The sequence below is a fragment of the Phyllostomus discolor genome, chromosome 3, assembly GCF_004126475.2.
Source record: "Phyllostomus discolor isolate MPI-MPIP mPhyDis1 chromosome 3, mPhyDis1.pri.v3, whole genome shotgun sequence".
Taxonomy (NCBI): domain Eukaryota; kingdom Metazoa; phylum Chordata; class Mammalia; order Chiroptera; family Phyllostomidae; genus Phyllostomus; species Phyllostomus discolor.
In genome coordinates, this window is record NC_040905.2 from 162,707,798 (window position 1) to 162,727,480 (window position 19,683).

The 19,683-nt window shown below is 41.1% G+C and overlaps 1 protein-coding gene across 5 annotated transcripts in view; it reads left to right on the top strand.

Annotated features, from left to right (window-relative positions):
* Window positions 1-19,683, top strand: part of GLIS3 (GLIS family zinc finger 3) — a 453,286-nt gene that overhangs the window by 381,087 nt on the left and 52,516 nt on the right. For all 5 annotated transcript variants that reach the window (XM_028528961.2, XM_036021684.1, XM_036021687.1 and 2 more), the window contains one exon: window positions 9,170-9,320. In XM_028528961.2, coding sequence (XP_028384762.1) covers window positions 9,170-9,320 — 151 coding nt within the window. The remainder of the gene's footprint in view (window positions 1-9,169; window positions 9,321-19,683) is intronic.

The window sequence follows — 19,683 nt, forward strand, 5'->3', positions numbered from 1 at the left end:
TAGTGCGCATGCGAGCATCCTGTGAGTGCCGCTGATGGGCTCTCTGCGTTCCTGAACCACATCTGATAAATTTGAGGATGTTGACTAAGTCAGGTGCTCCTGGAAGCAGACTATGAACCTCATCGCATTTTTTGGGTACATACATATGCCAGGAGAGATTGTGACCTCCTTTAGGTAAAGAATTGTGTCTCATTCTTATAAATTCAGCTGGCACTGAACAGTTTACCCAGATGCTGGTCCCACCCTGCCAGTTGAGAGCTAAACTCCTAACAGGAAACAAAACTCGATGCACATGTCCAGTTGCAGAACTGTTGAAAACAGACTCAGCAGCTCTCCCTGTACCCAGTGTGGGCTGGCGTGGTCAGAAGGGGCTTCATTCAGGAGGTGAGCAGTAAACTGAGTCTTGCACTGGGAGTAAGGAAGCCATCCCAGGCAGGAGGGGTGAGGAGCATAATAAACACAATGTTCGCAAACAGCAAGTCAGTCAGTGCTCTTCAAAGGACCAGGGGCTTTTGTTGGGGCCTTGGGGAAGCGTCTGTCAAAGGTGTATGGTGGAATCACGTCACAGAGCTTCTCTGGTCTTTTGGGACTGATGTGCCAAACAATAGGAGAGGGTATTTGTTTCTTGTGTATGGCATAATAAACTATTCAGGAGGGTCTTTCTGAAATCCCAGGGTGGATTGATGAGGGAAGAGAACCTGGAGGAGAAGTAAAGCCAATGGGCTGCTGTAAGTGGTCCAGCCCCATCTTTGACCTTGACCCCACCCTCTGTTGTGCAGCTGCCTGCAGGTCCCCTCCACCTGGGTATCCTGGGATCATCTGAAACTTAATATTTCCCAAACCAACCTGCTGATTTACTTCTGACCTATTCATCTCTTCCCCTTTGCTATTCCTCTTGCCAAAACAGGGCCATCCTCATTCCCATTTTCCCCTAAGATTCCACACCTCATTCAGCTCCACTTCCAAAACACAAACTGCCTGCCTCTCACCACCTCCCACTTCAAGCCATCAGCATCTGTCATCTGGATTATTGAAGTAACCCCTAACTGGGCTCTCTTGACCTCCCACCATCAATTTCCCAGAGCTATCCTTTTATTATAAGACAGACCAGTTGCTTTCCTGCTCATACCCTCACCCTCCCATTGGCTTGCTGTTACAATGAAATCTAAATCTTCCTGTGTCAGAGGCTGGACATGACCTGACCTCTGGCTATATTGCTCTGATCCTGAGTCCCACATCCTCTCCTTTGCTCCCTTGCTCTCTGCTCTCCAGGTGACTGACTGTTCTTAGAGCCCATCAGCTTGTTCCTGCCTTAGATTTCTCTCCTCTGTGTTTCATCTGCATGCAGTGCTCGGGCTGCATGTCTTACTCTCACTTTTCTCGGGTCTCAGCTTGTAATATGCTCTCCTCACAGAGGCTTTTCCTGACCCCACATCTGAAAGCATGGGGGAGCATGAAGAAGTGTGACTCCCACATGGTCGGGTTCAGGTTCCCAGAGACAGGAGCAGGAAAAGGAAGAACATCCAAGGGAGGAGCAGGGGCTCAAAGAATCAGGAGAGAGATGAACTGACATGTCCTCTCTTGGGGAGGGGTGCTGTAGGCAGGGATACCCTGGGTCAAGATCTCATTTCAGGTGTTCTGGGGCCACTGTGCATGTGCTTAGGATGTAGATCTCGAGGAACATGATCCATGCTTCATTTTTCTGCAGATATTCATGTTATTGGCCAAGGACCAAACCAGCTGACAAACCTCCAGGAGAGGGGACAGTGAAACCCAGGGGAGGGTCCATTCTGTTTCTCCATCTCTACTCCAACAGAGACCCCTTGCCCTAAAGGGTGTGGTGGCAGGGGTGCACCACATGTGGTCTGCAGGCTGCATGTGTCTCAGGATGACTGTGAATGCCGCCCAATACACAATCATAAGTTTACTTCAAACGTTATGAGATTTTTTTGTGATTATGTGTCACAATGTACTTAATGTGTGGCCCAAGACAACAATTTTTCTTCCAGTGTGGCCCAGAGATGCGAAAAGGTTGGACAACCCTGGACAGTGGTGATGAGTTACACCAGAAACTTTTCCAGAGAAGCTGGGGCACTTTGTTCTCTTTGGAACTAGACCAAGATCAACTGATAGGCTTACAGCTAAAATATAAAAATGTCCTAAGAGGAAAGGGGAAGTGTGCAGCATGGTGGGGGAAAGAATGTTGGGATGGGTTATTTCTTGAGCCACTATGACTTCAGGAGCCTGACTTTGGATTCTGACACACCCGAATCCAAGCCTGACCTTTTCTAGCTGTGTCATCCTAGCTTCTTCATCTTCCAAATGGAAATTACAATAGTATGTACCTCCTCGGGTTGTTGTGAGACACACAGCATTGAGCACACTATAGAGATTTAATGTGTATTTAGTGAATTGAAATGCAGTCTTTAAAAGACTGTCATGGTAACTGAGCACATCCAGCCCTTTTCTGTGGGATTCATGTGCATGATGCTCTCTCCTTCCTGACCTGAAATACTCATCATCTGCTCGTGCCTTTTTAAGTTCATCCTGTATCAATCAAACTTTTCTAGAGAACCAGTTAGGGTGAGGTGGGGAAGAGATATATTAATTTATTTCAAGGAAAGAAATTGGCTTATGTGACTGTGGGGTCAGCCAGGCAGAAATCTGCCGGGCAGGGAGCTTCAGCAGAAGCTGGTGCTGCAGTCTGAAGGAGGAATGTCTTCTTTTGCAGGGAAACCATAGATTTTTGACTCCTGAGACCTTTCACTGATTGCATGAAGCCCACCCAGATTATAGAAGATAATCTCCTTTACTTAAAGTCAGCTGACCATAGATGCTCTAACCCCATCAGTAGAATTCCTTCACAGCAACCCTGGTGTTTGATTGAATAGTTGGGTACTGTCGCACAACCAAGCTGACACACAACCAACCTTCAGTGTGTCCGTAACTCACTGCTCATGTGGGCTCTCAGAGAAGGGGAGGCAAAGTGACTATGTGGCTGTGGGTAATCATAGAGGATGAGATTAATCTCCCAGGAAGCAAATGGTGGAGGCCTTACAAGAGTTTCCTACTGGACCAAGACTAAAAGTCAAAGTGCTCATTGAAGGCTGCAGGGTGCTGCATGTCCCCGCATCCCACCTTTCAAACCTCATTTCCTATGACTGTCTCTGTAGGTCATACCCCCCTTCAGTCACGCTGGCCTCATTGCAGTTCCCTCCTTCTGAACACTCTTCCCCTTAATATGCACTTAGTTAATTTCCTCAGCTCCTTCAAGTCTTTGTGCAAATAGCTTTTCTCAACAAGGCCTCAGTTCTCCCCAGCGTTCCCAATCCACCCATTCTTCTCTTTTTTCCCATAGCAGTTACCAACTGCTATACAATTTACTTATTTAGTTAATTTATTACTGTTTATTCCCTCCTCTAGAACTTAGTACGTATCTTTGTTTTGACTGCTGATATATTTAAAGTCCCTGGAACAGTGTCAGGCATGTGCCAGGCATATGGTTAAGGCCCGAGAGAGATTTGTTCAATGGATAGATGAGAAGGATAAGGAAGGACAGTGCTACTCTGCATCTTATGGGGTACGGTTAGGACAGCTGAGTAGAGTAACTCTGGGGGCGCCATTCACATAGATTACCGTGTGAATAAAGGCCCCTGGTGTTGTCCAACACAGAAGCCCTTTAAATTAGATAATCAGTGGGCTCAAATTTCACTTCTTTCCATAAAAAGCAGTAAAGGTGCCATAAAAAACAAGTCTCTCCCCTAAGAGCAGGTATTAAACTGGATTTTATATTTTTATCCCTATGAAAGAAAATATTTATTTAAATTGAATTTAAGATATGATCTTATATAACTATTTATTATTATGAGGTCTGAAGAGAGACATAGTAAGAAATGGTTAGGATTTCCGGCCAAGATGGAGGTGTAGGCAGACACACGTCACCTCCCCGTGCAACCACTGAAAGAATTACAACTAAGTCTCAAAACAAATAACACTCAGAACTGTCAGAAAAACAAGCTGTATGGAAGTCAGACAACCAAGGATTTAAAGAAGCCACATTCATGTAGATGAGTGCCTTTTACAGGGAGTCAAAACAGCCCTTCCTAATACACAGAAACAAACACAGGGAGGCTGCCAAATTGAGAAATATGGCCCAAATGAAAGAATAAAACCCCAGAAAAACAACTAAACAAAACAGAGATAACCAGCCTACCAGATCCAGAGTTCAAAACACTGGTGAAAAGGATATTCAGAGAACTCAATGAGTATGGCAATAACATAAAGGAAGAAATGAAGGTTACAGTAAGTAAAATAAAGAAAAATCCACAGAGAGCCAACCGTAAAGGGAAAGAAGCCAGGGTTCGAATCAACGATTTGAGACATAAGGAGGAAATAAACAGTCAACCAGCACAGAATGAAGAAATAAGAATTCAAAAAAATGAGGAGAGAGAATAAGAAAATTCTGGGACATATCCAAACATGCCAACATCTGAATCAGACGGGTGCCAGAAGGTAAAAGACGAAGAGCAAGAAATTGAAAACTTATTTGAAAAAAATAATGAAAGAAAACTTCACTAATCTGGTGAAGGAAATAGACGTGCAAGTCCAGGAAGCACAGAGAGTCCCAAACATGTTGGACCCAAAGAGGTCCACAACAAGACAGACACATAATTAAAATGCCAAAGGTTAAAGATAAGGAGAGCATCTGAAAAGTAGCAAGAGGAAAAAGACAGTTACCTACAAAGGAGTTCCCATAAGACTGTCAGCTAATTTCTCAAAAGAAACCTTGCAGGCAAGAAGGGACTGGCAAGAAGTATTCAAAGTATTGAAAAGCAAGGACTTGCAACCCAGACTACTCTATCCAGCAAAGCTGTCACTTAGAATGGAAGAACAGATAAAGTGCTTCCCAGAGAAGGTAAAGCTAAAGGAGTTCATCATTACCAAGCCCTTATTATATGAAATGTTAAAGGGACTTATTTAAGAAAAAGAAGAAGATTGAAACTATGAACATTAAAAAGGCAACAAATTCACAACTATCAACAACTGAATCTAAAAACGAACAAAAAACTAAGCAAACAACCAGAATTAGGAACAGAGTCATAGGTATGGAGATCATTTGGAGGGTTATCAGCTAGGAGGGAGAAGGAGGAGAGTGGTAGAAAAGGTACAGGGATTAAAGAGCATAATTGGTAGCTATAAAATAGACAGGGGATATTAAGAATAGTATAAGAAATGGAGAAGCCAAAGAATTTATATGCACAATCCATGGACAATGAACTAAGGGAGGATTGCTGCAGGAAAAGGGGGTGCTGGGCAGAGGGGGACAAAGGAGGAAAAATTGGGGCAACTGTAATAGCATAATCAATAAAATATACTTTAAAAAAAGAATAATAGCTTGGATTGGAAAAAATGGTTACATGAGGTTTGTGTGTTAAAGACAATTTGGTTTTTATGATTTCCTATTTTCATAATTTGTTTTCTCTCTTCATAACCAAAAAAATCTAGCCCATCTCATCAGGGCTCTTAGAGACTGGTGGTTCTAAAAGTGTGGCCCCAGACTAGCAGCATCATCATGACCTGAGAACTTGTTAGAAGCATACCTCAGACCTGTGGAATCAACAGCTCCAGTTGGGGCTTGCAGGTGGTTCTGATGCATGCCCACATTTGAGAAGCACAGTTAGACACCACCTTCCATTGAAAATTTTGGTCTTTTTAATATTTCTAGCAGCTAAGAAGATGTGTTTGAAATATACATTATATAATTTATTTTATATAAATAGTTGAGTTTCTTACTCCAAATTTTTAAGGCCCTGGCTGGTGTAGCTCAGTGGATTGAGTGTGGGCTGCGAACCGAAGTGTTGCAGGTTCGATTCCCAGTCAGGGTACATGCCTGGGTTGCAGGCCATGACCCCCAGCAACCGCACATTGATGTTTCTCTCTCTCTCTTTCTCCCTCCCTTCCCTCTCTAAAAAATAAATAAATAAAATCTTTTTAAAAAATAAAAAAATAGACATATTTTATTGAAAGACATCCCTTTCAGAAGACTCTGCTGTGTGCCTCCTGCCTCATCTACTAGGTAATTCCTGGAATGTTTAAGAGCCTGAAATGATCTGGAAGACCCTTTCCTGGTCATCCAATCTGGGTGGGAGGGAGAGAGGGTCAGTAAGCTTACATGTCAGTACTGCATCTCTGTGCACATGGCCCTCCTTTGGAAATTTTGCATAAGGTCCTCAAGTCTTGTTCAATTTAAGGAGTGGTTTCTAGAACCATGGCTAATCCCAGAGAAAACCAAATTAACTCTCACCACAAAGTCCTATAGAATCACACTCTTGGAAAACATGAATACTTGTTAAAGCTAAGAAAGAATTGCCTGCCTTTGACTTCAGGAGTGACCATGGCCATGAAATTCCTTGGAAAGACCTCATCGGTACTGATAACTGTAAAACCCGAGTGGTGAGTAATAGAAAGCAGAGAGACATTCATGTCTATGCTTAGACACACATGTGGGCCCCAGATCACATTTTAACAGAGGAAGATAAATTAAAAGTGATCACCAGAACTCATTCTTAGCCTTGATTTTTTTCCAGTTTCTCTTACATGGCATGTGTTAAGTTAGTACCAAAATAACAAACATACTTTGTAAAGGCCCTGTGAGGGTTAGGCATTAACTCAGACAGGCTTGGTCAGAGATTCCAGTGTAGCAAAGCTGAGGAAATTATAATACAATTATGTCTCATTCACTCCATGTGTTAAATGCTCCTTCCCTACCTTAGGGTCACTATGTCATTTTCATATTCTTGGACTAAGACCTAAACATATGTCTGTCTCTCTGTGAAGCTTTTGAAGCCCAAGAAATACTGCTCTCTAAGCAGTAACTTACTGATGTCTTGTATGTGTGTGAATGTTTTTCCTTCTGGTCAAAGAATGGACCCGAGTCACTGGTGGTGGTATGCTGGTGGTGTTTAACGACCAGCTCTCCATAGAAATGAGCCCCAGTGGGTAGCATTTGCCAGTTTTCATGGTGCATATATTCTTATTATGATCGATTTCAAGCTATCAATCTGACATCATGGCATGAGAAGTTTGGAAAAGATACACGCAGTTGACGCGCTTGGATTAGTGCGAACCAGCTCCAACAAGCCATTGGAATGCAGAAAATTTGGAAAGCAGGGGAAAGGATTTTTAAAACAGAGGAAATAAATTAATGATCTTGCCACTAGGAACAAAAATCAGTCTTAAAATTGGATTACATTTTCTTGTAGTATTTCATCTATGTGTTTTTATATAATTATTATTTTGTATATATAATTTTGTTTTGCTTTTATCTTCATAAGCATTATTTTATGGTTGTATAATATCCTATCACATTGATATGAGATCATTTATTAGTCCTAATTGTGGATATTTAAGCAACATTTCCTAATTCTTGATATTGCTGTAAATGATGCTATATATCACTGAACATTGTCTATAAATCTTCCTTCACCTTTCTTCTGGCTATTTCCTTAAGACAAAGTTTGTGATAAAATGGTTTGAATTATGGATCTTAAAAAAAAGTACTGCCAGATACTGTCTACAAAGTTTGTACCAGTGTTCACTTCTGCCAGCAGTTTGAAGAGTGACACCCTCACTGTACTTAGCCACCACTATTTTTCTAAATGCTCTAATAACTTAAGAAGTAAAAAAACTGTAACATTGCCTTTCTTTGTAAGTGTGCTGAATATTTTTTATGTGTATCATCATTCCGTTTCACCTTTTTAAAATCGTACATTCACGCCAATGGCTGCATGGTGAGGCAACCATTCGTCCCTGGACCCCAGAGGTCATACAAGAGTTTCAAGTGACCTGGGAGGCCCTTTCCTGGTCGTCTGTTCTGGGAGGGAAGGGGAGGGGGACACGAAACTTACTCCCCCTGCCACTTACATCTCTGGTTTCATCTTCTGTTTCTCTGGGCCCCAGGCTGACACCAGCCCAGCCTTCCTTTTCCTCAGATAGCCCAGGCACACCACAGGCAGACAGGTTCTTCCCCAACAGGTCTGTGGGGCTCGCTCCTTTGCTTCTTTGGAAACTTTTTACAAGTGCTGTGTCCAGGAGGTTTTCCCTGAATCTGATCCCTTCTCTAAAATTGCCATTGCTCATCCTTACTCACGGACTTCCTTCTCTGCACACTCTTCCCCTCGAGAGTGTGAGTTCCCTAAATATTTCCAGTATCTGGAAGAGTGTTGGACATGAAATAATTGTGGATGAATAAGTATACTCCAGCCCTATGTCTAAAGGTTTTGTTTTGTCTTGATAAAGACAATATCAATGTATATAATCCCTTTAAACACTGGAGATGGTAACTATTTGCAATATCTGTAACAAATATATTACAGTTTTTAAGGTATTGTGTTTTTATATAAGCAGAAAATAATTTTTATGTAATTAAATATTGCATTGATTTTTTCTATTCGAATTATACTTAGAAAATACTTTTTCATAAAGAGATCAGATAACTTTTCATCTAGACCTTATTCTGACATTTTTATGACTTGATTTTTTATAACTCTTTAATAAATAAAGAATTAATTTTGTTATTGTGATTAAATGGCTGTCTAAATTTTTTTTGTCATGTAACCTAGTGTTGGTGTTTTGTTTCTGCTAATGACATTGGTTTTTCTTTTAATCGTGCTCTATAATATTTTTAAATTTAACTTGTGTATTTTCCTGTCTTGTAAAATCTGTAGGCACTAAATCTCAATGGACATTTCTTAATTATCTCCAAGATATTTTCATGGTAGTATCTCTGTATTTTAAAAGCACTTTCCAATCTGGACTAAATATACTTGAATTTGTTTTGTTATCACTACAAGTTCTGATAAGATACAGAGCAAATAAAAGGAAATAGAATAGGAAGTTGGGTTCTCAGAAGGGAAAATATCAGGACTAAAGTCAAATCCGCCTCCAGCCACATTTTTTTTTCCTGAAGCACCTGCCAGGTGTTACTAGGATTGGAAAATTGACCTTTTTATTGACTCTGTTAAGCCCAGTGCTTAACCCATAGCTGTTGCTTGATAAATATTTGGGGAGTGAATTGCATTGAAACCTTAGGGCATGATGCCATTCCAGGAAAGTATTGCAAGGAACAGCTTTCCTTTTCCATCTGTCTTCTGTTTTCTCCTTCTCCTAGTTGCGGTCCAGCGCAGAGCTCCATCCTGACCTGCTCACGGATTGCCTCACTGTGCAGCCTCTGCAGCCGGCCCCTTCCCCACGAGACGCTGCTGCCGACGGGGCAGTGGAATGCTCCCCGGGGCCTGGGCCTGGGCCTGACCTCTATCCAGGTAATGACAGCAAAGGCAGACCCAACCACACCAACTAATTCTCTCTAGGCCCTTCACACTGGTTAAACAGAATGCTCACATGAGAAATTTCTCCTAAAATCATCTATATTTCACTTTATCAGCGGACTGTGAATTGTCCCCATCCCCACCTTCCCATCTGAATTCTGAGCTGGGTTTGGCAGCAGACTGTTTTTTTTTCCCCTCATTTAGAAACAAAGTAAAATAACACATTAGCTCTTTTAGTTCTGGACTTCTTTCTGCCAAAAGGTCAGTGCACCTAACCTCCCCAAGTATCTTAAACTTATTAACTGATACAGACTCAAAGGAAATGCTTTCCCCTTAAGCAGGTAACAGGCTCCATGTGGATTTCTTAATGGAACAGTCATTGTCTTCTTTGCATTTTAAAGTGAAGCCCCAGGTTTCTAAGAAAAAAACACACCAGTAAACCAACTTGGAGGGATGTCCAACATCGTCTGTCAGCCCGCCGGCGGGGCTGGAATGGCATTGCCAGGCCAGCTTCCTTCTGCCTGGGTTTGGATGAGAGATAATTCTGTATTTGGAAAATTTCATGTGTGTACTGAAAATAAGAAAGGATTAATGTGTAATAAGGCAGTTATTTTTTCATTAACTTTCTTAGCCTGTATTTCTGTGCACTTTCCACTCATAATGGCATCGTACTCCTGCAGACAGAATTGGTGAGCATCCTCACACATGGGGAGCTCTTACCGTCCTGCAACGAATACGAAAGCAGAAGTCCCACTGGCTCCACATTTTGGACAATGGGAATTTTCTATTTTCTGTGAACTGCGAATTCCACTCCCACCCCCATCTGATTCCAGAACCAGGTTTTGGCAGCAGCGTGGTCCCTCCTCCTTTTTAAATGTACTAATACGCCATAAAAAATTAAGAATTTACTGATGCATAACAGTGGAATAGGAGAAAGACATGCTTGCATAACTTTCTAAACTTGACAGTTCTCAGTTGATTCAAATGCTGAGGATGGGGCACTAAGCAAATAAGTATTTCAAGGTCACTCATCAAGATGTACTTCACGTTGTCCCAGTGTTGGTGGCTCTTTATCAGCTGCTTTGGCTACTTATTCTTGGACACAACACGGCCTCTGCTTTTGAGACACTAGGACATGAGATTAAAACTCATTTGAAGGGCTGACCAAATCTCATGGAGGTTTTGGGTACAGGTACATATATACACATGAAATATGCCAATGTATAATGTTTTCAGCACACATAAATGTTTTGTATTAGACATATACATGAAAAAGCATGCCTAGCTTTTGTTTCTGCATATGTCTGTCTGATTTGCCAAATATTTGACTTATGAACATCTCTTTTAGCACATTAAATTAACAATCAGTTTAAACAGCTAATATAGCACTCTCTTTTTCAGGCCATGAAGCCTTGATTTTACTAAAGACCTGGAATGCAACAGTTAAAAAGTCAAAGCTAACCAGAATCAATTGCAAAATAGCATAACATCTAATATATTTTCTGGTGATGGGCTGGTGTTGTTCATTTAAATCTCTTGGAAATGGGTTTGGGAAGCCACAGTATCTCTACCAAAACGTTAGTACCTTTGCTGTATGCATATATCCCTGTGGCCCATTTTCACAACTTAGGAGTCACATTTGTCTTGCTCTGTGCTTTTTTGTGTCTGGTAGTGTTTTTAAAGTTTTTAAGAGGTTTAGTTTGAAACGGCTTTGTTATTCCAAATAATTCTTTTTGTTTGTGATAAATTTTTTAAGTTTTTGTATTTTTCAACTATATTTTACATTCAATATTATTTTGCATTAGTTTCAGGTATACAGCATAGTGGTTAGACCATCATACTTTACAAAGTGGTCCCCGCTATTTCCAGGACCCCAACTGGCACCACACAACCACACATAGTTATTTCAATATTGTTTACATCCACGTGGCTATTTTGTAACTGCCAATTTGTACTTCTTTACCCCTTCGCCGCCTTCTCTGAGCCCTCCTCCCCGCCCCAGCAATCATCAGTCCATTCTCTGTGTCTGTGAGCCTGCTCTGCGTTTTCTGCCCTGGATCTTCAAACAGACTTTGAGCTCCAAGCTTTGAGCCTCCAGCCAATGCCCGCAAGCTGCCATCGTGGGCAAGGAGCCTAAGTTGCCACAGTGTCAACAGAGCATCTTTAGATTTATTTGAATTTTCTGCAACTATGGGAACATTGAAAATAGGCAGGTAGCCATCTTCCTTAACTTTATTCCTGGAATTTTACTTCCCAAGTTAGCTTATAACTGTGAAAGTTTATCTTCCTTCCTTCTTGCTGTATTCCTGCTTCCCTTGGGTTCTATTTTACTTTCTTTGTTCTTGCCTTTTTTAAAAAAATCAATTTCTTTTTCTGAGTAGACAACAAACCCAGAACCAAGCAAGGCAGGAGGAAGAACTAAACAAAAATGTTAAGCCCCCCTTCTTCCTTTAAAGTTCTAAAAATTCACTTGCCAAGAGCGCATGTTCACACCAGTTTTAAACCTGTGCTAAAGATCTGGGGAAAGAAGCCAAACAGTGAAAAATGCCAAAGGAAAAGGGAACTGTTTATCAATTAGTTAAATGTAAAATCTGAAGTGTTAAGGCAATTTGACAAAGATTAAGACTTGGCTAAATGGCAAAAGTACTTGGAGTCTTTCCCTTTACATTCTGTTATACAAAATTGAGAAAATATTTGTTTAATGATTGTCAAGCACTTAGACTTTTAAGTGCTCATAAATTGATTTATAATAAAAATATTTTGATGGAGACCTGTACAGTACATATGGGCATAGGATCAGAAGTAGTTCAGCAACGAGCACCATGGTTTTTCAGGAGCTACAATTGAGGCCTCCTGTTTGGAAGAAGCCATGGTTTTGAAACGGAAATGCTTAGTGGGCAGTAGAGAATGCCTTGTAAGGGCCCGAGAGCGGGACAGTTTGCAGAGCATTAAGATGGCAGGTCTGACACATGCAGCTCTTGCAAGTCTCCTAACGTGTTGGCTTCCCTTATTGACACAGACTTCTCAGTTGGTAAGACAGTTTGGTTGGAAAGGATTGCCTGAAAAGGCTTTTATTTCTGTGGAAGAGAATAGTGCCCCAGGTGAAAGCAGCCAGCATCACTTGGGGCCGTGCTGAAGATGATTTTAAAAGTGAGGTGTTTACTAATCCATTTGGAAATCGTGGGGCTCCCCAGGCCTGCTCCTCAGCTAACCTGAGGGCAATTTTGTGATCTTACACGGAGGCTGGACAGTGATGAGCAGTTCTCAACAATGGCTCACTTATATTTTCTGCCCTTTTATTAAGAAGTTCTGAACCCAAGATAGATACCACCATGGCCAGCCTGTAAATTTAGGTGATTTATCTGATAATCTGAGGTAGAGGAATTTCATAGCCAATAGATTGAGGTGTGATGCCACTTTCAAGGCTTAGTGCCTGTGTAGATCTTCTCATCAGCTGCCTGGGTGAACTAATGAAGCAGATAAGCCTACAGTTAGAGAGTCTGCAGTATCGTGGACAGCCTGGCCCAGTGCCTGGTCCTGGCAGACGGTCCATTCACTAGCAAAGAGTGCCCTGTAGAAGAAGAGCTGTCCTATGAGTGATCACAAAAATTACAGTTCCCTCTAAATTGAAACTGTACTACGCGTTCACTAAAACGTGACCTTTGGAAATGGTCTTAGCCATGATGACATCATAGAGGCCAGCGTGGTTGAGATGTTTGAGTCTCACAGAAGCTGCCCATCAGGTGAGGAGCTGCTGCGGCTGGAACAAGGGCATCTGCAAGAACGAGGGGATTGTGTTAATACCACTTCTGTTGGGTTATAAAACACTTATTATGAGTTAGAGCTGTTAAAGTGTCCTAGTTTTGAATGTAACCTTAGATCTTTCAAGAAAAATAATAAGTGTTTTATTCAGATATTATAGGGAATTGTAGAAGGAAAATAAAGATCTGTTCAGAGCAGGAATTTTTGAAGTCATATATTGTCATTCACTTTCCCTCACCTTCATTACTGGGAAATGAAGGCTTCTCTCTTGCAGTAGCATCACTTTTGTAACAAATAGCACCATGTTAAATTTATACATTTTATACATGTTTCATTTTACTGTAATTTTATGGCATATGTTTTAATACATTTTCTACATTCTTATTTCCTGTCTTGGGACAACTTGCAGATTTGTAGGGGTTAGAAATAATTTTATCTACAAGTGCCTCTTATAATCTGCTCTCAAAAAGTGGTTGTTAATTCAGGGTCTTTATTAGAATGTTCTAAATTGGCACACAAATTTCCCCATAGGTTAAACTTTAGAGGAGAATTATAAAGATCAATAACATAATCTATACAAATGTCCTTAAAAGGTCATTATCAAAAACGCAGTAGTTATTAGTTGCATTGCCTTTAAAACGTGTAATTTGCTTGGAATTTGCCAGAGGTGAAAAGGGGGCGGAGCACTTGAAACTGGTGGGGGACAGAAGGAGGCCAAGAGTGGGGTTACAGAAGGGAAACATTTGTCCAGATCTTTGTCATCTTCGGATGTTGCCTTGAACTGCTGGCAAAGCCCTGTGTTGTTCCCGTAACATCTCTTGCATCTGTGGTTTCTCCGCCGAGTTGGGTTGCAGAATCAGTGAGAGTAGGAATGTGCCTCACTTTTCTCTTTTGTAGAAACTGATGGTTTACCCTATAGATTCCGTCCCTCCCCAGCCCCGAGCAGGCCTTCAGTGTGCACCGCCTCCCTCAGACACCCGTGAAAGCACCAATTACCTGTCCTCACCCCTGGAATTTCTGATTCAGTTCATTTAAGGGAGTCCCGAGAATTTGAACTTCTGCCAGATGTTTGTGACAAGTTCTCAGATGTCACTGGGTGCTGCTGGTCGAGGGGCCACACTTTGGAAACCATTGCTTTGGATCATAAAATGTGGGAGTGTGATTTCTGGTAAAACATGACCTTTAACAGGTAGGAGTTACAGTAAGAATTGCCTCTAATTAGCCAGATTGGGGGGAGGATCCTTTCAAAATGAATATGCATATCAAGTCACTGCAGTGTACTTTAATATCTTACAATTTTATATGCCTGTTATACTTCAAAAAATCAAAATTAAAAAAAAGAATTTAAAAATTGGAGCAAAATGTTTATCTGAACACAGTAGGGTGGAAATCTGCCCACAAGACAATTTAGTGATGTGGCTGATAGCTGTATGTTTACCATGATAAATAGAATAATGCATCTCTGGAACTCATAATTAAATAATTACAAAGATGATAAAAGTAAATCAAATAGTGAAGAAGAAGAAAAAAGAGTTTACCTGTAGTACATATTTCTGTTTCTCACTACAGAAAACCTACACATGGATATTAAGCTTGTCTTCGCACCAGTGATACAATGGCACTGCACATATTTTGATTAAGAGTGAGATCTTACAACCACCCAACTGAAGAAAATTAAAATTCCTATTCCCAGCCAGCACAGGGCATATTTGTGTGTATGCCGCTAATGTTAATGACTTTTTATGTTTGCAAGCTGCTTAATTTGGTGCTTCAATTTTCCATATCCACATATTCTTTTGTATTCATGTTAGTTTTCATGCAAGATTAAGCTTAATTATTCAGTTTTACAATATGTACAAGTTTTTTCTGTAAAACAATTTTTGTGGGTGAGTAAAAACAATTCCACAACTCCTGAGGAGGAAAGGGAAGTGGTGATGCTGGACAATTGTAGCTCTATTTCCACTGGGGGAAGTTATGATTGTATTTATACTAGTTTTTCTCTTTTCCCTTATTTTATGTTATTTTTCTGGCACTAAAATGGGGTATGAGGAGGAAAGGTTGGATCTACCTTGACATGTGCCCCAAGCAAGTCTTAGGAAATGCGTGGGTGACAAGACAGAATTCAGGATAAAACTTATCAAACAAGGAGCTGAAACCTTTTGTGATTGGAAAGTTTGGGCCAAACTTATGACTTGCTGGTCCAACTGAATTACCTTCCAAGGAAAGAGAGGAATAAGGACTGAAGTTCCATCTCTTTCATGTGAAGAATAAAGAAATAAGAAAGTGGGCATTTTCAGGGTGTTTATAGCCACCGTGAAAGTTTGTTTTTCATACTTGTAGGAGCACTGAAAATAAATAAGAATAGTGTGAACTCTCAAGTGAAGGCCATTACTGAATTAGCTTGGATATTACTTGTTACGTTTTACTATTAACAGTAATAAGAGAGCATGTGTTGGGCACTGACTAAAGAGGATATTGTGGGACCGACTCATTCTGGGAGACCAATAGCACTATTTATGAACACTGGCTTTTATGGTGTCTTCCTCAATATTGTCAAAGAATGATCTGCCCCATTCCATTCAAGTGCCCTGGCCGTGACTGGAGCCATTAACGCCACTTCGACAGCAGGCGTTGATTCATCAGAAAGTACAGTCGTCTACGTGGCGTCTTAACCTAGTTTTCCTGCCTAAGTTTCAAGGCTGTTCTAGCAGCACTTTCACAACAGCATTTCTAGTTGCCACCTGGGCTCCACTTCTGGACTCCAGCCCTGCTCTCCCAGTGAACGCAGCTGCTCAAGCATAGCTTTTGCCTTGACCATTGATGGGCTCTGACTCCAGAGCCAAAGCTTACCCTAGAGGTCTGCTGACACGTAACCATGCCCTACGAAGTCAGGGGTTTAGGATCTTCACTGGAACTTTTCCCTGGGGATTTAGTAAAAGTCCTATTTCTACCTTCTAGGAGAGGCAGCAGAAAGGGAGCTACTCACTATTGAAAAGAAAAGGGGATAAATTCTTATCAGCGTGCATAGGAAAATGTATAGTATGCTTATCAGGTTTTCTGAGACGTCGATGCACCTCATGAAAAATGCAATGAATGCATCAGCTGCCCCAGAAGATTTTGTGATGGGTAAAGGAATGATAGGTACAGGGCCCGTGGTTCCAAAGTGTACTAAGGTACTAGGTAGAAAAGTAAGGATGGGGAGTATTGAGTGTCTCTTTTCTTAAGTCACATTATTGGCCATGTTTTATACAATTCCTCTGACCATCTGCATAGATGTCCTATGTTCAAATGGAACATTTTCAAGTGGAAATGTTACTCCTTCCTTTACCTCAAACTTATTTCCCTCTTCCTAAGATCTGTTGCTGGACTAAACAACACACTAAGTGCTTAGAACAGTGCTTAGCACATAGTAAGTGTTCAGCATCTATTAGCAATTATTGTTGTCGCTTTTATCCAAAACACTAGAAAAGTAGATATTATAGTTCTGTAAAGCAGATAGGGAACAGGTGCCACAAATTACAGTAGTCCCCCTTATCCACAGTTTTGCCTTCTGCCATTTTAGTTACCTGTGGCCGGTGGTCTGGAAACATTACGTGAAACATTTCAGAAACAATAAGTTTTAAGTTGCACAGCATTCTGAGTAGCATGATGAAACCTCATGCCATTTTTGCTCTGTCCCACCAGAACACAAGTCGTCCCTTTTCCCAGGGTCTCCACACTGTACGCCCTCCCCACCCGTGACTGCCATCTCGGTCATTAGACCTGCTGCCACAGTGGGCCTTGTGCTCCAGTCACCCTCATTTTACCAAACAATGGCCCCGAAGCATAAGAGTGTGATGCTATCGATTCAGATGTGCCAGAGAGAAGACTTAAAGTGCTTCCTTTAAATGGAAGTTGAGAGAGACCATAGTCATGTAACTTTTATTACGGTATAGGATTATAGTTTTTCTATTTTATTATTAGTTATTATCATTAGTCTCTTACTGTATGTGATGTACAATCACTTTATCATAGGTATACACACATGGGATAAAGCATAGTATATGTAGGGTTTGCTACCCTCGTGGTTTCAGGCATCCACTGGGGGCCCAGGGGAGCACGCCTCCGCGGACAGCAGGGGTAGTGGCTAGTGCACCACACCCACGGCTCCTGTAGTTTTAACAAAATAGGGGCATGGGAGTGTGAAGAAATTGGGAATTTAAGTAGTATTATTTAGTGAATAAAATAAAACTAAAATTTAGTTCTTCACATTTCATATTTCAGTAACTTACCCAGTAGTTCATATAGAGTTTGTTTGTTTGTTTGTTTTTTAATTAAGGAAGGCTATTATAGATCTTCAAAAAAAACAAATTGGAATTTAAGAAAACCATTACTTGGGTGGCAGTGCCTCCAAAATCACAAAGTATATGTCAGCATTTGATAGGTATTAGAGTTTCCATATTTAAAAATAGTAGTTTATTTGGTTTTGTTTTATAGAGACAGCGTGCAATCCTTAGCTCCAATCCCAGCTCTTCCCTCACTAGATGTTTAGTTTGGGGAGGTTACTTTTCTTCTTCCGTAAAACGGTGGTGAGAACATTGATTCCCTAGGACTGCTGTAAGGGTTAAGTGGCATTACATATGAGGATTCCATACAGTTGCTGCAGCTGGGAGATGCTTAATCAATATTCTTTTCTTTTTATCCTTCCTCTCTGCTTGAAAGCTTAGAGGATTATTCGTGAACCAAGTCAATGCCTGTGACAGGGACCAGAACCCTTCTCTCCATTCCTTTTAGTACTAGGTGCTAGCACTTGGAGGTCACAAGTAGATGTCCTGAGATACAGTGTTCCTTCTGAGAAGAATTCAAGTCAAGACAAGGGCCCAGAACTCCCATATTCAAGACCTATTTTCAGATCTTGAGTTAGACAGTTTTTTTTATCACCATTAATTTAGGCTGGTCATACAGAGTACCAACGTGCCAGGTTGAAAAAGTGAACTTAATCAACAGTAATGAATCTGTGAGGGTAAGGTAAGTGGAGGAAAGAAGAAATAGGATCAATGGCCTTGACCAGTACTGTTTTACTACCATCATTGTCTTGACCTTGCTGAGGCCTTGGTGTCCCTCCTGATGCCATTGAATAGACTCTTCCAGGTCATGTCATTTATCTCAAAGTATACTCTAAGGTGTCAAGAAAATGATTCTTTTTATTTTTAATTTTGTATTGTTATTCTATTTTAGTTATCCCAATTTTTCCCCCTTTGCCTCCTCCACCCAGCCCACCCCCCGCTCCCACAGTCCATCCCCACACTGTTGTCCATGTCCATGGGTCATGTATACGTGTTCTTTGACTAGTCCCTTCCCCTTCTTTCCACCATTATCCCCCTCCTCCTCTTCTCTGGTCACTGTCAGTCTGTTCCATGTTTCCATGCCTCTGATTCTATTTTGTTTGTTAACTTATTTTGTTCATTAGATTCCTCTTATAATATTACTTATAAGAAAACTATTCTTGACCATTTGCATACCTCAAATTTAATTGCCAAATTTTAGAAACAGTATCTTAGTCTTTGCATGATGGTTCTAAATATATATAGTTAATACACAACAGACCGTTTATTACCCCTCTCAAGCCAAATCTGGCCTGCCTGCCTCCTGGTTTTGCATGGCCTCAGAGGGTGGTTTTAAGATTTTTAAATGTAAAATGTAAAAATGACTATTAGCCTTCAGATGAGAATAGTTGGTCGAAGAATTGAGGACATTGCCTCTTACCTGTAAATATTGTTATCTGGCCCTTTACAGAAAAGATTTTTCTGACCATTGGTTTACCTTTACACCTGGGACATTCATCAGTTACTGAGTTGGAATCAAGGGAGCTTATGGCTTCCATGTATTTGATCAAATTTTATTTTAAAAGTCTGTCAGTACTTACAGGTTTTTGTTTATCCCCCTAATATTTTAGATTTAGCGAATACTTTAGTAGTCTACTAGCCCATAGGGTTTTAGATATTTTTAAAGAAGGCCCAATATTTTAAACAGGTCAAGTTGGTGGGATCCAGGCCACTCGGACTCCAGGCCATTGCCCAGTGCTCCGGCCCCCTCTGGGGCATTCTGAGGAACGCCAAATGTAGCGGCTCTCCAGTGGAATTATGTGTGATAGGTAAAAGTCATCACATTGCAAGCAGACGTCCACAGAAATAGCCTGGGCCAGAATGGAAAGGGCGTGAGCCCTGACTAAGGTGGTTTCCCCCTGAGGAAGCAGCCGCCCGAAGGCTGACATGATGCAGCTCTGGTTTTGATGAACTGGGGGCTAGCAGACATAGCAGAGGGGACAGTCCTTGTTTTATTCTACCTAGGTCTATTTTTCCTAAAAAGAGAAGAATCTCAAACCTTTGAATATCCATGGTTATGTTTTTCTAAAATGTAGTCCTCTTGTTGACATACAAATTAATCCCTAAGAGAAATGCAAAAAGTTGAAATAGTGAACCTGAGGAACACATCTGGTCAGGTTCCAACAGAGAACATGCTTCCTTCCTCGACATACGCCTTCTGCCAGCGACAGGGATGCTTGAACTTTGTATAAGTGAAGACTGAACCCTCCAGCCTGAGGGAGAGACAGGTC